The following is a 17,546-nucleotide window of genomic DNA, read 5'->3' as shown; positions in this document are numbered from 1 at the left end:
TTACATTACAAGTTTTTACATAACAATACATTTTGAAATATCTCAGATATTTCCAAGTCAGTCATAATAATAATAATAATAATAATAATAATAATAATGATGGTAATAATTATCAAAAAAATTAAAAAATAATATAACGGTAATAATCGGAACGTGGAATAAAGCTTGTAGGACCTCTCCCAAGCAGGAGGGGAGGATGACAATGACAAAACAAAAGAATCAACATCAAACACAGAATACTCCCCGTCTCTTAATATATTTTTTTAAAATTTTTTTTAGATACATTTAATAAAAAATATATAAATTCATTAATATTAATTAAATACATTTTAGTTTAAAAATATGAAAAAAAGCTAAAAATATATGTATTAAAAATAATATTTATAATTATTCATCAAATGTTGTGTCTTAAAGATTTCTATATCACAACAGTTTCAGATGTCTATTCAGAACTAACCAAATCAAACATACATACATCATTCTAAAGAATGACATTTATATGTATGCTTTAATTAGGATTCACTCATAGGCTAAATCTGATCACAAATAAACTTTCCTGGCATTAGAAGGAGGAGACCCCATTCGAGAACTAATTTGCAACTTTTGGCCGATTAACGCATCATTTCCACGCCAAAATTGATAATGCCACTGTGGCCTGCATATAAACAACGAGTTGTAATGTTATTATAGTTGGAAAACTAGAAACAGATTATATTAAACGATATTTTAGATTGCAATCAATTTAACAGGAATGTCTCAAGGAACAGGAACTTTAAACAGTTTATACATATGTGGAACACCACGACCTGGCCACACAACTAACAGTGGTCGATGAGTCATCAAGGGAAAATGGCATGAAAAAAAAACACATGTTGATATACCAAGTAAATGCTCCACATGTAATTAAAAAAAAAAATAGTAGGGACACTAAAAAATTGCTTGTTGATGTGCCAAAAGCTTGCAAGTGGAAGAGAAGACCTTGAAAGTGGATTTTGTTAATTTCAGGGCCTGCCAATTCTGAACCAGAATCGCTAAGCGACGAAATTCCAGATGAGGTTATGTGAAAAGGAAAAGCTAGAGGTGGAGATATGGGAGATTTCGCCACTTTCAAAACCCTCTGGCCTGCAAATAAAAATAAAAGCGATATTCTCTGGCCATTACAAGTTATCTCTCTCTCTCAAACATAGAAATGATCTGTTGTCGCAAAGAATAATTGTCTTCATGGGAAGTCTTTCTATCCAAAACTATTTTACGCACATTGAATTGAAACTGAAAACAAAGATTGTCGAGTTACTGATCATCCGAAAGTCCACAAGAAAAATCATCCAAGTGCCCAAAGAAATAAGAAAATTTATTTCCTTATTCGATTAGAAGTTAGGACAAGAAATTCCAACATGCACAAGAACAGCACATCAAGTTCCAATTATCACCAACTCACTTGATTCAATTTATGCTAAAGAAAAATGCTGAAGCAAACCTGATTTCGCCTCAAGGATAAAGCGAATTGTGACAGCATGAGCCCAGTTAAGTCCCAAGGCAGCAACAAGTTACGAATCATAGCCTATGGGACACTCTGCCATTTCGTCCCTCCTATGTGCTGCAAAGGATACTGATTGTGAGAACATATAAGGCAGAAGTTTTGCAATCTTATTTTGCCATCATACCCTGGAAGGAATACTGGCAGGCCGCATCATGGTTTTGAGATCTCACTTGGTTTGTGACTATAACAGGAAACCGTGAAAATTCAGCAAGGGACCTAGATATATTCGGAAAGGAGCATAAATTTGACTGGTAAATCGTCAGAGCAAAAAGAGTAACTGCTGTTCTATCAATATAAAAGAGAGATTTAGAGAAAAAAGAGCAATACAAGAGCTACTTTTATGTACTTTTACAGCAATAGGCTTCCTGTAGCGAAAAAAGTCTCAATCCACTTTCCATTAACACAAGTACTCATCCAGAAAAAAAGGCTCCCACACTTGAGTTAAAATAAAATGGTAGAGTTTTTACACTAGTTCGTTCCCTCTTTGTACAGCAGCATAAAGGTATAAACATGATCTTGGTTATAGATATGGATCCCAGGGTCCTCTAATAATACCTGGAGGATCTTCTTTAATTTCCTTAATTGCTATTTCCTAACATAAATCAATAAACTAAGCTACAAACTGAGAAGGAAACCATAGAAGAGTAAGTGCTTACTTGATGAAAGATATATGCCAACCTATGAATTTTGTCTTTGAGGACCCTGCTCATTTCCCCTGGCATCCAAAATCCAAAGTATGCTGTTCAAAATAATTTGCAGAAGATCTTTGTTGATAAAAGCAACGAAAAAAAGTACTATTCAGATGTGACCGATGAATGGCCCTAATTTTGTAGCCGTGTTCGCATCATCTTGCTGATCATGCATAAGTTCAAGTGCAGCACCCTATTCTGTAATTTGTGACAATTAGCAGTTGAATCAGAAAGCGAGAAAAACTTTCAAAACAATAGAAGTTTCTACCATGCATTGTGATGGATTATGTAAATCTGTTTTCGACAGATTTGTTAATCCTGCAAGTAGGATAGCCAATAGGACCTTTTCCCTTTAAATAGACATTTACGATTAAGGGAAAGCTTATTAAAACACATCAACTGGTATCACTGCGTGTATAATTTAGACAGTTCTATGTCCAAGGGAAGTTAAAGCTCACACATTTAGCTGAGTTAAGTCTTCTATCCGACATGTTATGTATATGTTAATATATATATAAAAAATCATTACAAGATGAGGCAGGTTGCTGTCTGAAACGGAATCCCAGCTTGGTGACTGGGTAAGGGTCATCGTTTGATTCAGGAGTGGCTAAACCAGGTCATACTTTTAACAATAGGAGGCGAATGAAGGAAAATGCAAAGTTAAAACTTACCCAGAAACAAGAGCGGCCATGCTATCAATCACTAGCAGCTTGACTTGATTTTGAAGAAGGGAAACCTTAATTTGTTGCAACCTGGTCATGTTAATTTCAATAGTCATTTCAACAAGCAGTCACAACAAATTATACTGCACAAGGAATACTTCAGAAACAAACACGCATAATGATGATGAGTACAACATGCCCACACTTTATATCTCTGTATCTAGCACCTAAATTTAGTACAACCATCCTGAGTTATTTATAGCTACTCTTCATTTCAACAGCTCTGCTCATAATCCCATCATATAGAAAAATAAAGTCGGTTGCATCATTTAGTAAAAAAAACACATTGGATTAAAGCTAAAGTTTTGTACACATACCAACATAACACTTGGCACTTGCTAAAGCGTGAATAATATGATGTCATTCTAGTCTCACATAATTCTCCATTTCTCTGATTAATATATACTAAGTTCACAAGTTAGCATAAAGTTGCATGACTAAAATACTTTAATTCCATTTACCAAGGCATTCCCCAACAAACTCGCAATGGTAAAGTCTTCATATGAGCCATGCCCCTTTTTCCAACTTTGAGCATCCACCTACTAGTTCAAATCTCTAACTACCAAAGCTAATCAAATAGTTAACTGTCATTTATACCTCTCAGTAAACTCAGACAGTGATGCTGGCTGCAAAACATGAATCCTTCCAGCCATCTGCAATATGAATGGTAAATTATTTTAAACACACATGCACACACACAATATCCATAACAGATAGGGGGAAGACGAGAGAAATGGTTGGAGATGGATATAATGAGCATTTAACACACCTTCTGTGCCATCTCTTTCATGAGAAATATTTCTGGGTAACTTTTTGCTCCAATTTCTGTCATCCTGCAAGAAAAGAAAATAGGTCAAACTCTACAGCTTTGAAAACTTTGTTCTCTCATCAGAGTAACAATGTAATAACTTCATGAGCCTGTAACAAGTGATGCCATTAAGATTGCTTTAATACCTTCTTGAACTAAACTTGGATTTCACATCGATATATATCACACAGCCATCTAGACCTCCATAAGTTGCAGGCAACGAGGCCAACAATGAAATCTTTAAGCAAAACTACACGAGGCGACCAAAAAACAGGAAAAAAAAAATCAGCCACACAATTGACTTCCCTGTCCAAGGAGCTGTACAATCAGTGAGACCCCACAAGCTTTAGTAAAAAAAGGACCCCCCCAAAGATGCAATAGAAGTCTTACTTGTGTCTTGCCAATCCCAGCAGGGCCAACCAACTCTGTCAAAACTCCAAATGGAATTCCACCGCATAAAGCTTCGTCCAATCCTTTCAAGCCAGTAGGCAGATGGCCAGCCATATGCTCATTTCGAACCCGTTCCTCCAAAAGAGATAGTGCCTAAATCCATAGCTATATTCAAATCTTTATAAATAAATTTAAGAATGGTTGTCCTACACCATGATGAGCCATGCTTGAATAATCAAAAAATATATGCTTACAGTTTGACATTGCGGAGAAGTGACCTCACTGATATGCGCTATTGCAGAATTTGCTTCTGCCAAACCTACATCTAACGACTCCATCAGCTCGAATTCGGTTAAAGACAATGCATCCTGAAAATGAAATCAAATGCAATTAATTTAAGATCTTAGAAGTTATACTCTGACTTATCCGTGTAATTCCAACTTAATCATGATGATAGATCTCGGACGAAGGAAAAATAAAATAGCAACAAACAGCAACCAACTTAAAAAGAGGGATTCATCTTTTTTACTTTTGCAGTAGTGATATTACGAGCAATGAAAATATTAGCAATAGATTTTGGCAACGCCATTTCTCTGATCAGCTTGTTCGCCATATTAAGCCTCTTTCTCTCTACGATCAATTATCTCTCATTATTTGTTTGGATGGAGACTCCATCATGGTCATGGAGTACATAATTTCCCGCCAAATCAGAAAACCTAATTCATAAATTTCATACGATGGGCGGGCGGGTTTGCCGGAACCCGAACCTGAATGGTAAAATATATTTTGTCATGAGATGGACCTTTTATTTTTTTAAATAAAAAAATTCTCACTTCTTTTTGTCGTTTTTTTTCCTTTAAAAAAACTCATTTACTATTTCTTTGGATAGGAACAGATTTATTATATTTATATATTTTATTATCAAATTAAAATTAATATATATTTATTAATTTTTTATTCTCTTTAACTAACTATTATAATATTTACCTAATTAATATATATAAATATTATAATTTTTTTTATCAAATAATTCAAAAAATAATATTTTTTAATACAACCTATTAATTATTTATACGATCAATTTACGTATTTATTCTTAAAATATATTCCCATCTGAGGGATGAGGGTTTCTAAATTGTTATTATTAATTATAATTATCCCTATTTTATAAAATAAATTATTACAACCCATTTTTATCTTTTTTTTGTCACTTTTTTTTATAAGGATGGGTCTCCGTGCAACTAGTTAAATTTACTCATACTATATCTAAAAAAAAATGTAACGAAACCTTTAAAACACAGACATTTTTTTTCCTAACGGCACAACTTTACATTCAAGAATATCCTTATTTTTAAAATAAGTTAATAACTTATTGCGAAAAAGTTAATTTAAGTCATTATTTATCAAAGTAGAAAATTATTTCTGTAAAATAATTAAATATAATCCTGTCGATAAATAATCTAAAATACAGCATCTTAAATAAAATTATAATCATGTATAAAAATCAAATCAAATACAATTTATGTACGTAACTAGTCACTCGGGGCTCTGTTGGATGAATTTATTATATAAAAGAAATATCCAATTTTTATTTTTTTTATGATGATATCCAATAATGTAAACATTTATGATAAGAATATATATAAATAAATTATAATAAATAAAAACTTTACTTTAAAATAAGTATAAGTAAACCACATTTTGAATTTTTTTATGATTGTGAATTGTACACATCACAATATGATTTCGTAGGCAGGAAGCTAAGTGATAATTTCGACACTTACAGTACTTCAATCATTCTAAACATTACATTTACTCCCTCGATCTCATAATACATGATGTTGTTTTGATTATTGTGACATGTTGAGACGAGGGGAGTAGTTAAGTACTAGCTTCCAAAGAATATATTTCCTCACACAAGAAAATCAGCATCCTTCTTTGGAGTTAAGCAAGCACTCCAATGTAAATTTCATATTCTACAGTAAACTAAAAACGGTTTATTATTCTCTTCTCTTTTTACAAAAGGGAGATTTCATTGTGGAAACGTAATTGGTTCAGGTCGGAAGGCTTTCTGTACATGTTCAATTTGCTCTTTCACGTGAACCTGGTAGAAACCAGTTGCAGTCGCCGCTGCTGGAAGACGGCCAACGTATTTGATCATGTCATCCACCATGTCTCTTCCTCTTCCCAATGCTTTCATGGAAGTGCCGAGCCGAGGCGATATGTAATTGTATGCTCCCATATTCATTGGCTCATCTTGGCACCAAACTATCTCTGCATCTGTAATATATTCATTTATCAACAAAAACACTAATTAGCTTCAGAGAAATTCACAACTTTTTATGGCCAAAATATTTAACCCAAAGTTATTATATCTGTCCCCTTCATAAATTCTCCAACCGGGAAATAAGAACCAGTGAGATCGACATTCGACCATGCTATTCGACTCAAATTCTATACTATAAAAATTCTATGGCATTTATTTTATTTTATTTTGTTTGAGATTCTAGCTGTACTTACCATATTCAAAATTGCAATCAATACACTAACCATATATTAATAATAAATTGCAAGATTCAGTAGTTGTTAATAAAAATCCGGGACAAATAGCATCAGACTAAGCTAGAAATCGTTTCAAATTACTTACTTGGATGTCGCTTAAGTTCTCTTTGAATGAGGTCATATGGGAAAGGACATAGCTGCTCTACCCTACATATTGCAACATCTGTTGCATTCACCTTCTTACGCTGCTCATCCAATTCGTAATAAACCTGAAACCAAAATAAAGACAGAAACAGAATTGGATTAATTAACAGCAAATTGAGCAATCACATTCCTGCTAGAAATTAGTATACAGACCTTTCCAGAACAAAGAATTAGGCACCTATTGTTGGGATTATTTCATGTATATGTGTAAAATTAAACAACAATTACAAACAAATATTGAATAACATCAAACTACTGAATTTCATTCATACGGCAATTCATATAAACAACAACAACATATGAAAATTGCAAAGTAAATAAGGATAGAGATACGAAACCGAGGCACGATTTTGAATTGCTTTCCTTAAGACGTATTTGCCACGTTCTCTCTGACGCACAACGCTACGACAACCGTCTCCCAGGATACAACGGCGTGGGGTTTACCTTCGAGCACCGGGCGCTAGTGAAGAAGGTATGGACAGAACGGAACATCGTTAAACTCTCTCTTAGACTTGACACGACAAGAAAAGAAGAGAAAACCATTTTTCAGTTGGTTCAGGAGCTCTCATGTGATTTGTTTTTGGAAAACTAGAAAAACAAGTTCTGGAAAACTTCAGAGAGAGCTTCTGACCAATGTATATACAATTCTGACCAATGTATATACATATATATATATACATATCCAACTGTTATAGCTAACAGCACAATCATGGGAATTATTCAATTGACTCAATCGAACCAAATCAATTGAATCGGACCAAACAATGGACCAAAATCGAAAAATAATTTTGTCTACGACCCAAGCCCAAACTAAGGCCCAACCAGTAGAGTGACAAGTCAAGTTACACTCCTCTAACACATTATACTATATAAATAGCTTGTGTTTTTATTACATGATCAATGTGGGTTTGTGAATCTTCACATTCCACTTGGTTTCAACATAACAACTTTGGCTAGCTATTTCATATTCATATCACCACCAAATATGGCTTATGAATATACGAACTTCATCTCCTCACGAAGATGAACAAGTTTGAACTATCTCCGAAACTTTCTAGCTAGTAGGTCCCTTCTAAATATTTGGTCAAAGTTGGGTCAAACCCAAACTTTCTACAACACCTAATACCCTCCTCACGATCAGAGTGGAGATTTCGATCCTTTATTAGGCGTTTAAATCCGGTCCCTTGTTTGTCAAAACCTGGATGACCTTCGACGTCATCAAATTCCTCTAGATTTGACCTGCATTCTGGATGACGGAGTAGATTTTTGGGAGACATTACATTGAGAGGTTTCCCTAAGTCCCTGTGGAGCTACAAAATGAAAAGTCATCAAATGTAAGAAATGGACAGAAGTCTCTGTTCGAATGATTGATATATAATACTTGCAGTACTCACTTGGCGGCGAAGAACATGGAAGTAATTAGCTGGTGTTGTAACATTCACAACCTGCCAATTACACTCCTGGATTTGTGTTCACAGAGTTGGATCCATCTCAGGAATGACGTAAGGATTGTCGTCACTCATCTGTCAGAGTCAGAATATTTGTCAAACAACTGATGCTAGAGAAACAAATGATAAAAGATTTTGCAGAATCCCACATATAGGCAGTCCTTTTTCATGTCAAATAGTCGCAAAAGAAAATGGAAAAGATGATGAATACTAAGAAATTAACCTAAGAATTGCAAATAATACTATGTTTTCTTAGGTTATGGCAAAGCTAGTTCAATCTTCATCCCATAAACAACAACCATGCTTTAAAACCAAACTACTTCAGATCGGCTACTTGTCTAATACATTAAGAAATATAACAAGTATGAAATACTAAATACTAACACCATGCATATAAAACTCAGCTCTTTAGTATTGCTCCAGCCTCACAAACTAGATTGAGAAAAGGTGAAAGAGAGGTTCAAAGTGCTAAATAAATCAAAATTATCTGTTTGTGTACCTGAAGAAAACGCTCCAACCTTGCACTTGAATGTTCAGGGCCTTGCCCATCGTAACCATGAGGAAGCAACACAACAAGACCAGTTTGTCGCAACCACTTAGATTCACCACTACTCAAAAACTGATCAAATATTACTTGAGCCCCATTTGTAAAGTCGCCGAATTGAGCTTCTCACAGCACCAAAGAGTTTGGATTTTCCATTGAATAACCCAGTTCAAAACCAAGAACACCAAACTCTGAAAGAGAGCTGCACAGATAACATACTGATGAATGGCGGAGACGTAGCCAATAGTCGTTACAGAAATTAATAAGTCTTCTTTCATTAAGAAAGATCAAATGGAATTTATACCTGTTGCTAACAGTAAACATCTCTTTGTTTTGGTTCATTACGACATGCGCAAGGGGGCAATACTTTTCTCCTGTCTCCTGATCGTGAATTACTGAATGCCTGTGACTAAAAGTGCCACGTTCAACATCCTGACCACTCAACAGAACATGGTTACCTTCAGCCAGCAATGTGGCAAAAGCAAGTGCTTCGCCAACGGCCCAATCGATGCCTTCTCCCATTTCAATCATTCGAGCACGCTGCTCATATACCCTTTTCACAGCTCTATGCACATTAAAATCTACCGGAATGGTTGTGATTGATTTGCCAACATTCTTCAGGACCTCAGGTTTCACCCTGTATAAAAAGTCGCCATTGAAAATATAGAATGAGTGGATACAGGAGAAATAACAGAACAGAGACAATTTAATTAAAGAAATAATAATTACTAACCCTGTGTTTCGAATACGTGAGAGCTGCTCACAGAGGCGGATCCAGGATCGAATCTCGGGTGGGACCGATAGTAATCGTGAATTTAAAATTTTTGTCGCACCGCGAAATTTTTTTTATTATCTTAAATCGTTATTCATTAAAAAATTAATCAAAAATAATAATTAATTTTATTAATAGTTTTATACATAGGAAGTTTTATTCTTTCAAATAAATTTTACTATTTAAAAAAATTATAAAACGTACCTATTACATATTAAAATTGTCTGTAAAAATAAAGTATTAAAAATAAAAATTTGATAATACTTGTTGTAGTAATAAAAATAGTAAATGTATACTAATAATATACTAAGTAATACAAGATTTAATATGACTATTTTTATTTTTCATTCAAGTAATAGTTAAAAATATTTTTGAAATGAAAGGAAAAAATATGGAATATATAATTTTGAGCAAGTATTTATTTTATTATTCCAGTAATTGATAAAAAAAACATTTTTGAAAAGAAAGAAAAAGTGAAACATAAAATGTTGGGTAAATGAAAAAGAGACAAAATAATTAAAAATGAGGAATTGAACCCAGATACTTCAAGTTACATATGAATGTCCTAACCACTACGCCAATACTGCTTGTGTTTTCTACTTATGCACATAATTTATATATTGAAGTCAGCTTAATTTTTTTTTTCAAAAAATTGGGTGGGACCCTGGTCCCCCCAATGTACATGTAAATCCGCCCCTGGCTGCTCAGGTGACTTGAATCCAGCCCAGTGACACGAAAGCCATTCCCTTTTCTGTGGAACATAGTCTTTGCTCTGCTCAAATTCTTTATCGAGTATGTTAAGTACCTTGTCATTAACCTTCTTAATATCTTCTTCTGTCACTTGTGCATGTTCTAAGAGTTTCTTCTGGTAGATCTCAAGAGCAGAGGGATGACTTTGAATAACCTGTCATAATAATCAGTCAACAGAATAAGAATTGGTCAACCAATATTTAAGAGAAACAACTGCAGAAATAACAAAATTTGGTGCTGAAAGGCTAACCTTATACATTTTGGGCTGAGTAAAAGAAGGCTCATCAATCTCATTATGACCAAATCTACGATAACAGATCAAGTCAACAACCACATCTGAGTGAAACGTCTGGCGCCATTCAGCTGCAAGCTCACAGACACGTACAACCGACTCCAGGTCATCACCATTCACATGGAAATAGGAGCATTCAATGCCTTTGCCACATCAGTACAGTATTGAGAAGATCTGCCAGCTCTAGGATCAGTGGTAAAAGCTACCTGATTGTTTATGTTGCTGGAAACTGCATGTGCTTCTAACCTGTGCTTGAAGATGTGTGGACACAGGTCTGCGGCAGTTTCTATGAGTTGGCTATTTTCGTCAAACCTCATTTACTTCAGAAGATATGATTCGATCCTACAGTACAAATCAGATTGGGAAACTAGTAATGCACGAATCATGGTTGATTTGATTCAGATATGATTGTGATTTGATTTGAATTAATACTTAGTTTCTTTGTTGGAAAAGGAAACTGGTAATCAAAGGTAAGTCAACCAGCAAAAAGATTCTACAGAATATCAATCTCCATCACAGCAGGGATTCTGTTTCAAGATGATATCTCAAAATCCTACAGCTATTCCTATTTTGAAGAGAAGACTTAAAAGACAGAATCTCCTATTGAATGAAGGAATCACTTGACGATTGACTTCTATTCTATTGAAGCTGTTATTTCCGTTTTGAGCAAAATATTCCTATTTACAGCAGAATCGACTCCAGTATAAAAGGCAGAAGACTTGACTAGCAGAGGCATCCTTTACACGCTTCTTAATCAAAGTTAAGAAGATCACTTAGCAGCTAGAGAGAGTTGTGAGCATAGTGGAGTGTTAGGTCCTCGTATATCTGCAAGAGGGTTGCGAGCAAGCCCTTGTCCGGATTGACAAGGCAACGAGACGCGTGTATCTGAAAGAGGGTCGCGTGAAGTCCTCACCCGTTTGGTGTAGGCGTTACTGTAAGTCCTAATTAGTTGTGATTAGGCGGGTTGGGTAAGCAAAGAGTACACTTAGGAAAATAGAAGATAGGTTATAGATGAGCGAGTTGTAACCAAAGTATTGTCCTATTGTTTCAAGTATAGTGGAATGCTGTTTACCTCTGGGCTTGGCCCCGCAGAGTAGGAAAACCGAACTGCGTTAACAATATCGTGTGTTATTTATTTACTGTACTGTGTTTTGTTAACTTGTGCTAACGCGTACCTGTTAGCACACCTGCACTAATCTGTCGAAGCAGGTCGGAATACGCCTTCAAGTGGTATCAGAGCGGGCTCAAGAAATCTCTTGAGAAAAGATCTTGCGATATCCGACCATGGATGACAGAATTGAAGAGGGTGGTTCAACCATTCATCCTCCTTTACTTACGGATTCCAATTATGACTATTGGAAACACAAGATGAAATGGTTCATGAAAAGCCAAGATGAACTCATCTGGCGTGCTACACAGAACCTGTGGACACCTCCTACTGCTACTGTTAATGGTGTTGTAACAGTGAAGAGCGAAGATCAGTGGAGCACAGCATAATCAGTCACTTGTGCTGCAAATAGAAAAGCTGTGAGTATTATCCAGTGTGCTGTACGTCCTAGTGTGTTCAAGATTATTCAGAATTTCGAGACTGCCAAGGAATCGTGGGATGCCCTTCAACTCACATATGAAGGATCAAAATCAGTCAGGCAATCAAAGCTACATCTCATCTCTACCAGGTTTGACTCTCTAACCATGAATGATGATGAATTTATTGCTGATTTTGAAAAAGAGATTCGCTGCATCGCTAATGAATCTGCTGCACTTGGCGAGGTAATTCCGGAATCCAAACTAGTGAGAAAAGTGATGATTTCTCTGCCGGAAAAGTTCAGCTCGAAGATTGATGCAATCAGTGAGTCTACTGATTTTGAGAACCTGCGTTTTGATGATTTAATGGGAAAACTCAGAACCCACGAGATGACGCTGGCCATGAGAAGTAAAGACAAATTCAAACCCAAAAGCGTGGCTTTCAAAACTGATGTGGCCACAACACCTGTCAGTACAGGCGAGCAACAAATCTGTGAGCAGTTAGCACTCTTAACGAAGAATATGAGAAAGATGTACAGGGGTTCAAAAGGACCAAACGCAATGGTTTACACTTCATCTAATCAGAAGGATAATCAAAGCTTTCAGAAGAAGAATGAGTCAACATTGTAGCCAAATGGAAGATACAGATTTGAAAAAGAGCAAATACAGTGCCATGAATGTCAAGGTTTTGGTCACATCGCAGCCAAATGTGCCAACACACTTGAAAGATAGAAGCGATCATTGTTCTCCACATGGAGTGATGAAGAAACATCTGAAGATAATTCTCAGACCAGTGATGATTGTGAAAACGAAAATCCTGCCTGCAAAGCTCTTACTGCACATACTGTGAGCACACCACAAAATTCTGTGCATACAGAATCTGCTATTAAGCCTGAGTCCAGTAAAAGGGCTGTTTCCACAGAGAAAAAGAAAAGCTCAAGTTCATCAGTAGACAAGTCTGAATCAAGCAACGATAATGGTAAGAATAACTTTCTTGCTCTTACAGCCCATACAACTGGAAACTCCACCCAGAATACCGTGCACACAGATTCTAGAAGCACGGTTAAGTCAGTAGGTGATTCAAGTTCAGATGAAAGTTCAGATAGTGATGACGACAGAGACATATACTCTAAATTCGAAGAGTTACTCGAACAAATGGGAGAATCTCTTAGAATCAATCACCTGCTCTTCGATGAAGTTCAACAGCTGAAAGAAGAAAGAAAGGATTTCGACAAGATACTCGGAAAGTATGAATCCGAGATTGAACAACTAAAGTCTGAACTGTCAAAAACAGAGAAGGAGCTAGAAGAAGCCAACTGTGTAATTGAAAACTTCAACAAAGGGAAAGAAAATTTGGATGAAACTCTAAACAAAGTGATTCCTAAAAATAATATTTTTGGAGTTGGTCGTGGTTCTTCTAAAATAGGGAAAGGAAACAGTTCACGACACAAAGACAGAGGAAGAAGAATTATCTGTCACTACTGCAACAAACCCGGGCACATACGTCCTAAGTGTTATATCTTACAGGATGATATTCGAAATCTCATTGCTTCGAAACTAAGAAGACATCCAAGGAAGAAAGTAGATATCATACATCATTCTCAACGACGTATCTGGGTAAAGAAGGAAGATGTGAGAAATCTGATGTGCAGAATTCCATCAAGAGAAAAGGATGAATGGTATTTCGACAGCGGCTGCTCTAAACACATGACTGGTGAGAAAAAGATTGCTGATCCATCTAAATCAGAACCTGTGAATGGTCGTCCTGTGCTCACATGTGATCCTGACGGTGGGTACAAAGATTGGAAAAAAGAGAAACAAGCTAAGGTTGGAATGGGAGTTAAAAAAGGATGGCGGAACCTGTGTTTAATCAACCTCAAACTATTGAGAACACACCTGGTGTGGAAGCTTTAGAAACTGAGGGTGTTGGCAGGAATGAAAACGCACCTAGTGTGGAGGCATCTCCTGTTAGCACAGATACCAGGAACGTCCAAGAAACCATGCCTGCTATCACAAGCCAAAACTTGTCTCGAAAACTTGCAGAAGGAAAGAAAGCGGATATATTCATCAAGAGTCCTAATTCAATCAGGCCTGAATACTTGAGAGGAGCTCTCGGACCTTGCACTATAACGTGAAAATGAGATAAGTGTTCACTCCCTGTATATACCATGTTTAATTATTGTTTTATTTTTTTTTCGTTTGAAAAAGAAAAAAAAAGAGAAAAAAAAAAGGTTGGAGTGTGTTTCTGATATTAGGAAACAATGATTGAGCTGTGTCTAGCTGAACCTCAAGGAGAAAGCCTAAAGCAGTAAGATGAGAAGTCTCTGGTTTACCTGTCGTTGCTGCGGATCCTGTTAACACAGAGGATCCTGTTGTTGCTCTGGAGTAACCCTCAAGCTGAGGGGGAGGCTCGTGCTCAGGAGGAGTTCCTTCATCCCTTCATTCTCATATTAAGGGGGAGCACGATGCTGCTGCTGAGGGGGAGACATCAAACACTTCCCATATTGTTCAGATAAAAGAAGAAAATTTGGCTGCTGTTGTTTAAAATAGACTTATTTTTTACCTCTTGGGTGTCTCTTTGGCGATTTCTTAACAAAAAAGGGGGAGAAATATGTGTCTACATCATCATTCGCGCAGGCAAAAAGATGTGCAAGTCAATACTGTGTCACTTGGGTGTGTCTGCACACGTTACTCATCGTGTCTCTTGGGTGTGTCTACACAGGTTGATTCTTTTTGCTTTATTACTAGTTTCCAGGGACTTGTTACTTTCGTCTCTTGGTGCATGCTTACTCACGGGGGAGTTAGGTACTGTACGAAGGATCTCGGAGGTTTTTGCCAAAAATGCCAAAGGGGGAGATTGTTGCTGCAAACTGCCTGTGCGTCTAACCTGTGCTTGAAGATGTATGGACACAGGTCTGCGGCAGTTTCTATGAGTTGGCTATTTTCGTCAAACCTCATTTACTTCAGAAGATATGATTCGATCCTACAGTACAAATCAGATTGGGAAACTAGTAATGCACGAATCCTGGTTGATTTGATTCAGATATGATTGTGATTTGATTTGATTTGAATTAATACTTAGTTTCCTTGTTGGAAAAGGAAACTGGTAATCAAAGGTAAGTCAACCAGCAAAAAGATTCTACAGAATATCAATCTCCATCACAGCAGGGATTCTGTTTCAAGGTGATATCTCAAAATCCTACAGCTATTCCTATTTTGAAGAGAAGACTTAAAAGACAGAATCTCCTATTGAATGAAGGAATCACTTGACGATTGACTTCTATTCTATTGAAGCTGCTATTTCCGTTTTGAGCAGAATATTCCTATTTACAGCAGAATCGACTCCAGTATAAAAGGCAGAAGACTTGACTAGCAGAGGCATCCTTTACACGCTTCTTAATCAGAGTTAAGAAGATCACTTAGCAGCTAGAGAGAGTTGTGAGCACAGTGGAGTGTTAGGTCCTCGTATATCTTCAAGAGGGTTGCGAGCAAGCCCTTGTCCGGATTGACAAGGCAACGAGACGCGTGTATCTGAAAGAGGGTCGCGTGAAGTCCTCACCCGTTTGGTGTAGGCGTTACTGTAAGTCCTAATTAGTTGTGATTAGACGGGTTGGGTAAGCAAAAAGTACACTTAGGAAAATAGGAGATATGTTATAGATGAGCGAGTTGTAACCAAAGTATTGTCCTATTGTTTCAAGTATAGTGGAATGCTGCTTACCTCTGGGCTTGGCCCCGCAGAGTAGGAAAACCGAACTGCGTTAACAATATCGTGTGTTATTTATTTACTGTACTGTGTTTTGTTAACCTGTGCTAACGCGTACCTGTTAGCACACCTGCACTAATCTGTCGAAACAGGTCGGAATACGCCTTCAGTTTACTACAATATGGATAGTCCCACCAGTAGTGTAGTTCGGAAGAGCACTAAGATGCAGTGTTTCATATACAACCCCTTGCCCAGCAAAGCTACCATCACCATGTATCAAAACGCCCATATTCTTAGTCCTATCCATGTCCCTAGAGTAGTATTGCTTTGCTCTAGTTTTCCCTACAACTACTGGGTCTACAGCTTCCAAATGACGCGGATTCGCGACCAACGACAAATGGATTCTCTTCCCACCTCTAGTTGGCCTATCATAGGAAGTTCCCAAGTGATACTTAACATCTCCAGTTCCCGTATAGAGCCCGCCATCGTCGTCGACAACAGGCTTCGTACCGCCACTAAACTCGCTAAAGACTTGTTTGAGTGGCTTTCGAACAACGTTTCCTAGAAAGTTCAATCTACCTTTATGAGGCATTCCAATAACAATGCTCTTGACTCCCAAATCTGCTGATCTATCGAACATTTCCTTCATTCCAAGAATCAAAGTCTCTGCACCTTCAAGCCCAAACCTCTTAGCTGTTTTCTATTTGGTGGCCAAGAAGTTCTCAAATTGCATACTCCAGATAAGCCTATCAAGGATAACATCCCGACGCTCCCTACTGTATTGCAGCGGTGTTGGAGTTTCGATCTTGTCTCTCAGCCAGTTACATTTAGTGCGATCAGGTATATCCATATACTCGTAACCGATATTCCCACAGTAAGCCTGCTCAAGTCTGGTCAACATGGATCTAAGAGTTTGAACAGGTCGATTCTCGGACAAAAATCCCGACATCCTCCAAACTCCTATAAAGAATTCCCTGTCAAAGTCGGCATCTGTAAAACCATAAATTCCTGGATCCAAATCGTCAGATATTCGTCTTTCTTCCAACCCTAAGGGATCCAGTTTGGCTTTCATGTGACCATTCACCTGGTACGCCCTTACTAGCAACATCAGCCGCATACTCTCCTGAATGGTTTGACCGGAAATTCCAGGTGATGTGGAAGCCTGGCCACAAAATTTCGGAAGAAATTGTCCCATGACTCGTCTACACTGTGTGGGTCTTCTTCCCAGGCTCTGTGAAGCTCCTCTAAGTAGACACTACTGGTTCCGTCTAAGAAATTGTCAGCCAGCTTAGAGAGGGGTACAGGACGAGAAACACGAGCAGTTTGCGGCTTCCATACTGAAGTTGTCGAATGAAATAACTGATTGTGAGTCCTTGAAGTGTGAGATATTGTCCTCGTAATAGCAACCTTTGCTAAATTAGAACCAGCAGCTCTAAACCAGGCCATAGCCACCATTCTCAAACTTCAATCATAAATTAAGATTATATACTCTGGCCAGTCCAGCGCTGAAACAAAAACCATTTAAAGTAACAAAATGAAATTACAAAGGGAATCGATAGCCCATAGGCACACAATAACTGAAATCCTTATGACAATTTTGAGTGCTAGTATGATCGGAGCAGAAGAGGTTGATAAATTAAGTAATCAAAACAAGTAAC

General features: G+C 37.1%; 1 protein-coding gene and 1 pseudogene across 1 annotated transcript; both read right to left on the bottom strand.

Moving 5' to 3' along the window:
• Positions 1-611: 611 nt before the first annotated feature.
• LOC139882139 (DNA repair protein RAD51 homolog 2-like) lies at positions 612-4,762 on the bottom strand. Its single transcript, XM_071866506.1, is given in 13 exon segments — positions 612-655; positions 979-1,122; positions 1,478-1,597; positions 1,665-1,756; positions 2,197-2,224; positions 2,227-2,255; positions 2,901-2,981; positions 3,549-3,604; positions 3,721-3,784; positions 3,906-4,009; positions 4,150-4,302; positions 4,404-4,517; positions 4,679-4,762. Coding segments are annotated over 13 exon segments (1,113 nt in total).
• A 1,419-nt stretch (positions 4,763-6,181) lies between these two features.
• On the bottom strand, positions 6,182-17,334 carry LOC139882138 (uncharacterized; annotated as a pseudogene).
• Positions 17,335-17,546: the final 212 nt, after the last annotated feature.

This window comes from Rutidosis leptorrhynchoides, unplaced genomic scaffold, assembly GCF_046630445.1.
Source record: "Rutidosis leptorrhynchoides isolate AG116_Rl617_1_P2 unplaced genomic scaffold, CSIRO_AGI_Rlap_v1 contig233, whole genome shotgun sequence".
Classification (NCBI taxonomy): Eukaryota; Viridiplantae; Streptophyta; class Magnoliopsida; order Asterales; family Asteraceae; genus Rutidosis; species Rutidosis leptorrhynchoides.
The sequence above is the reverse complement of the archived record's forward strand: the minus strand, read 5'-3'. Positions and strand labels throughout refer to the sequence as shown.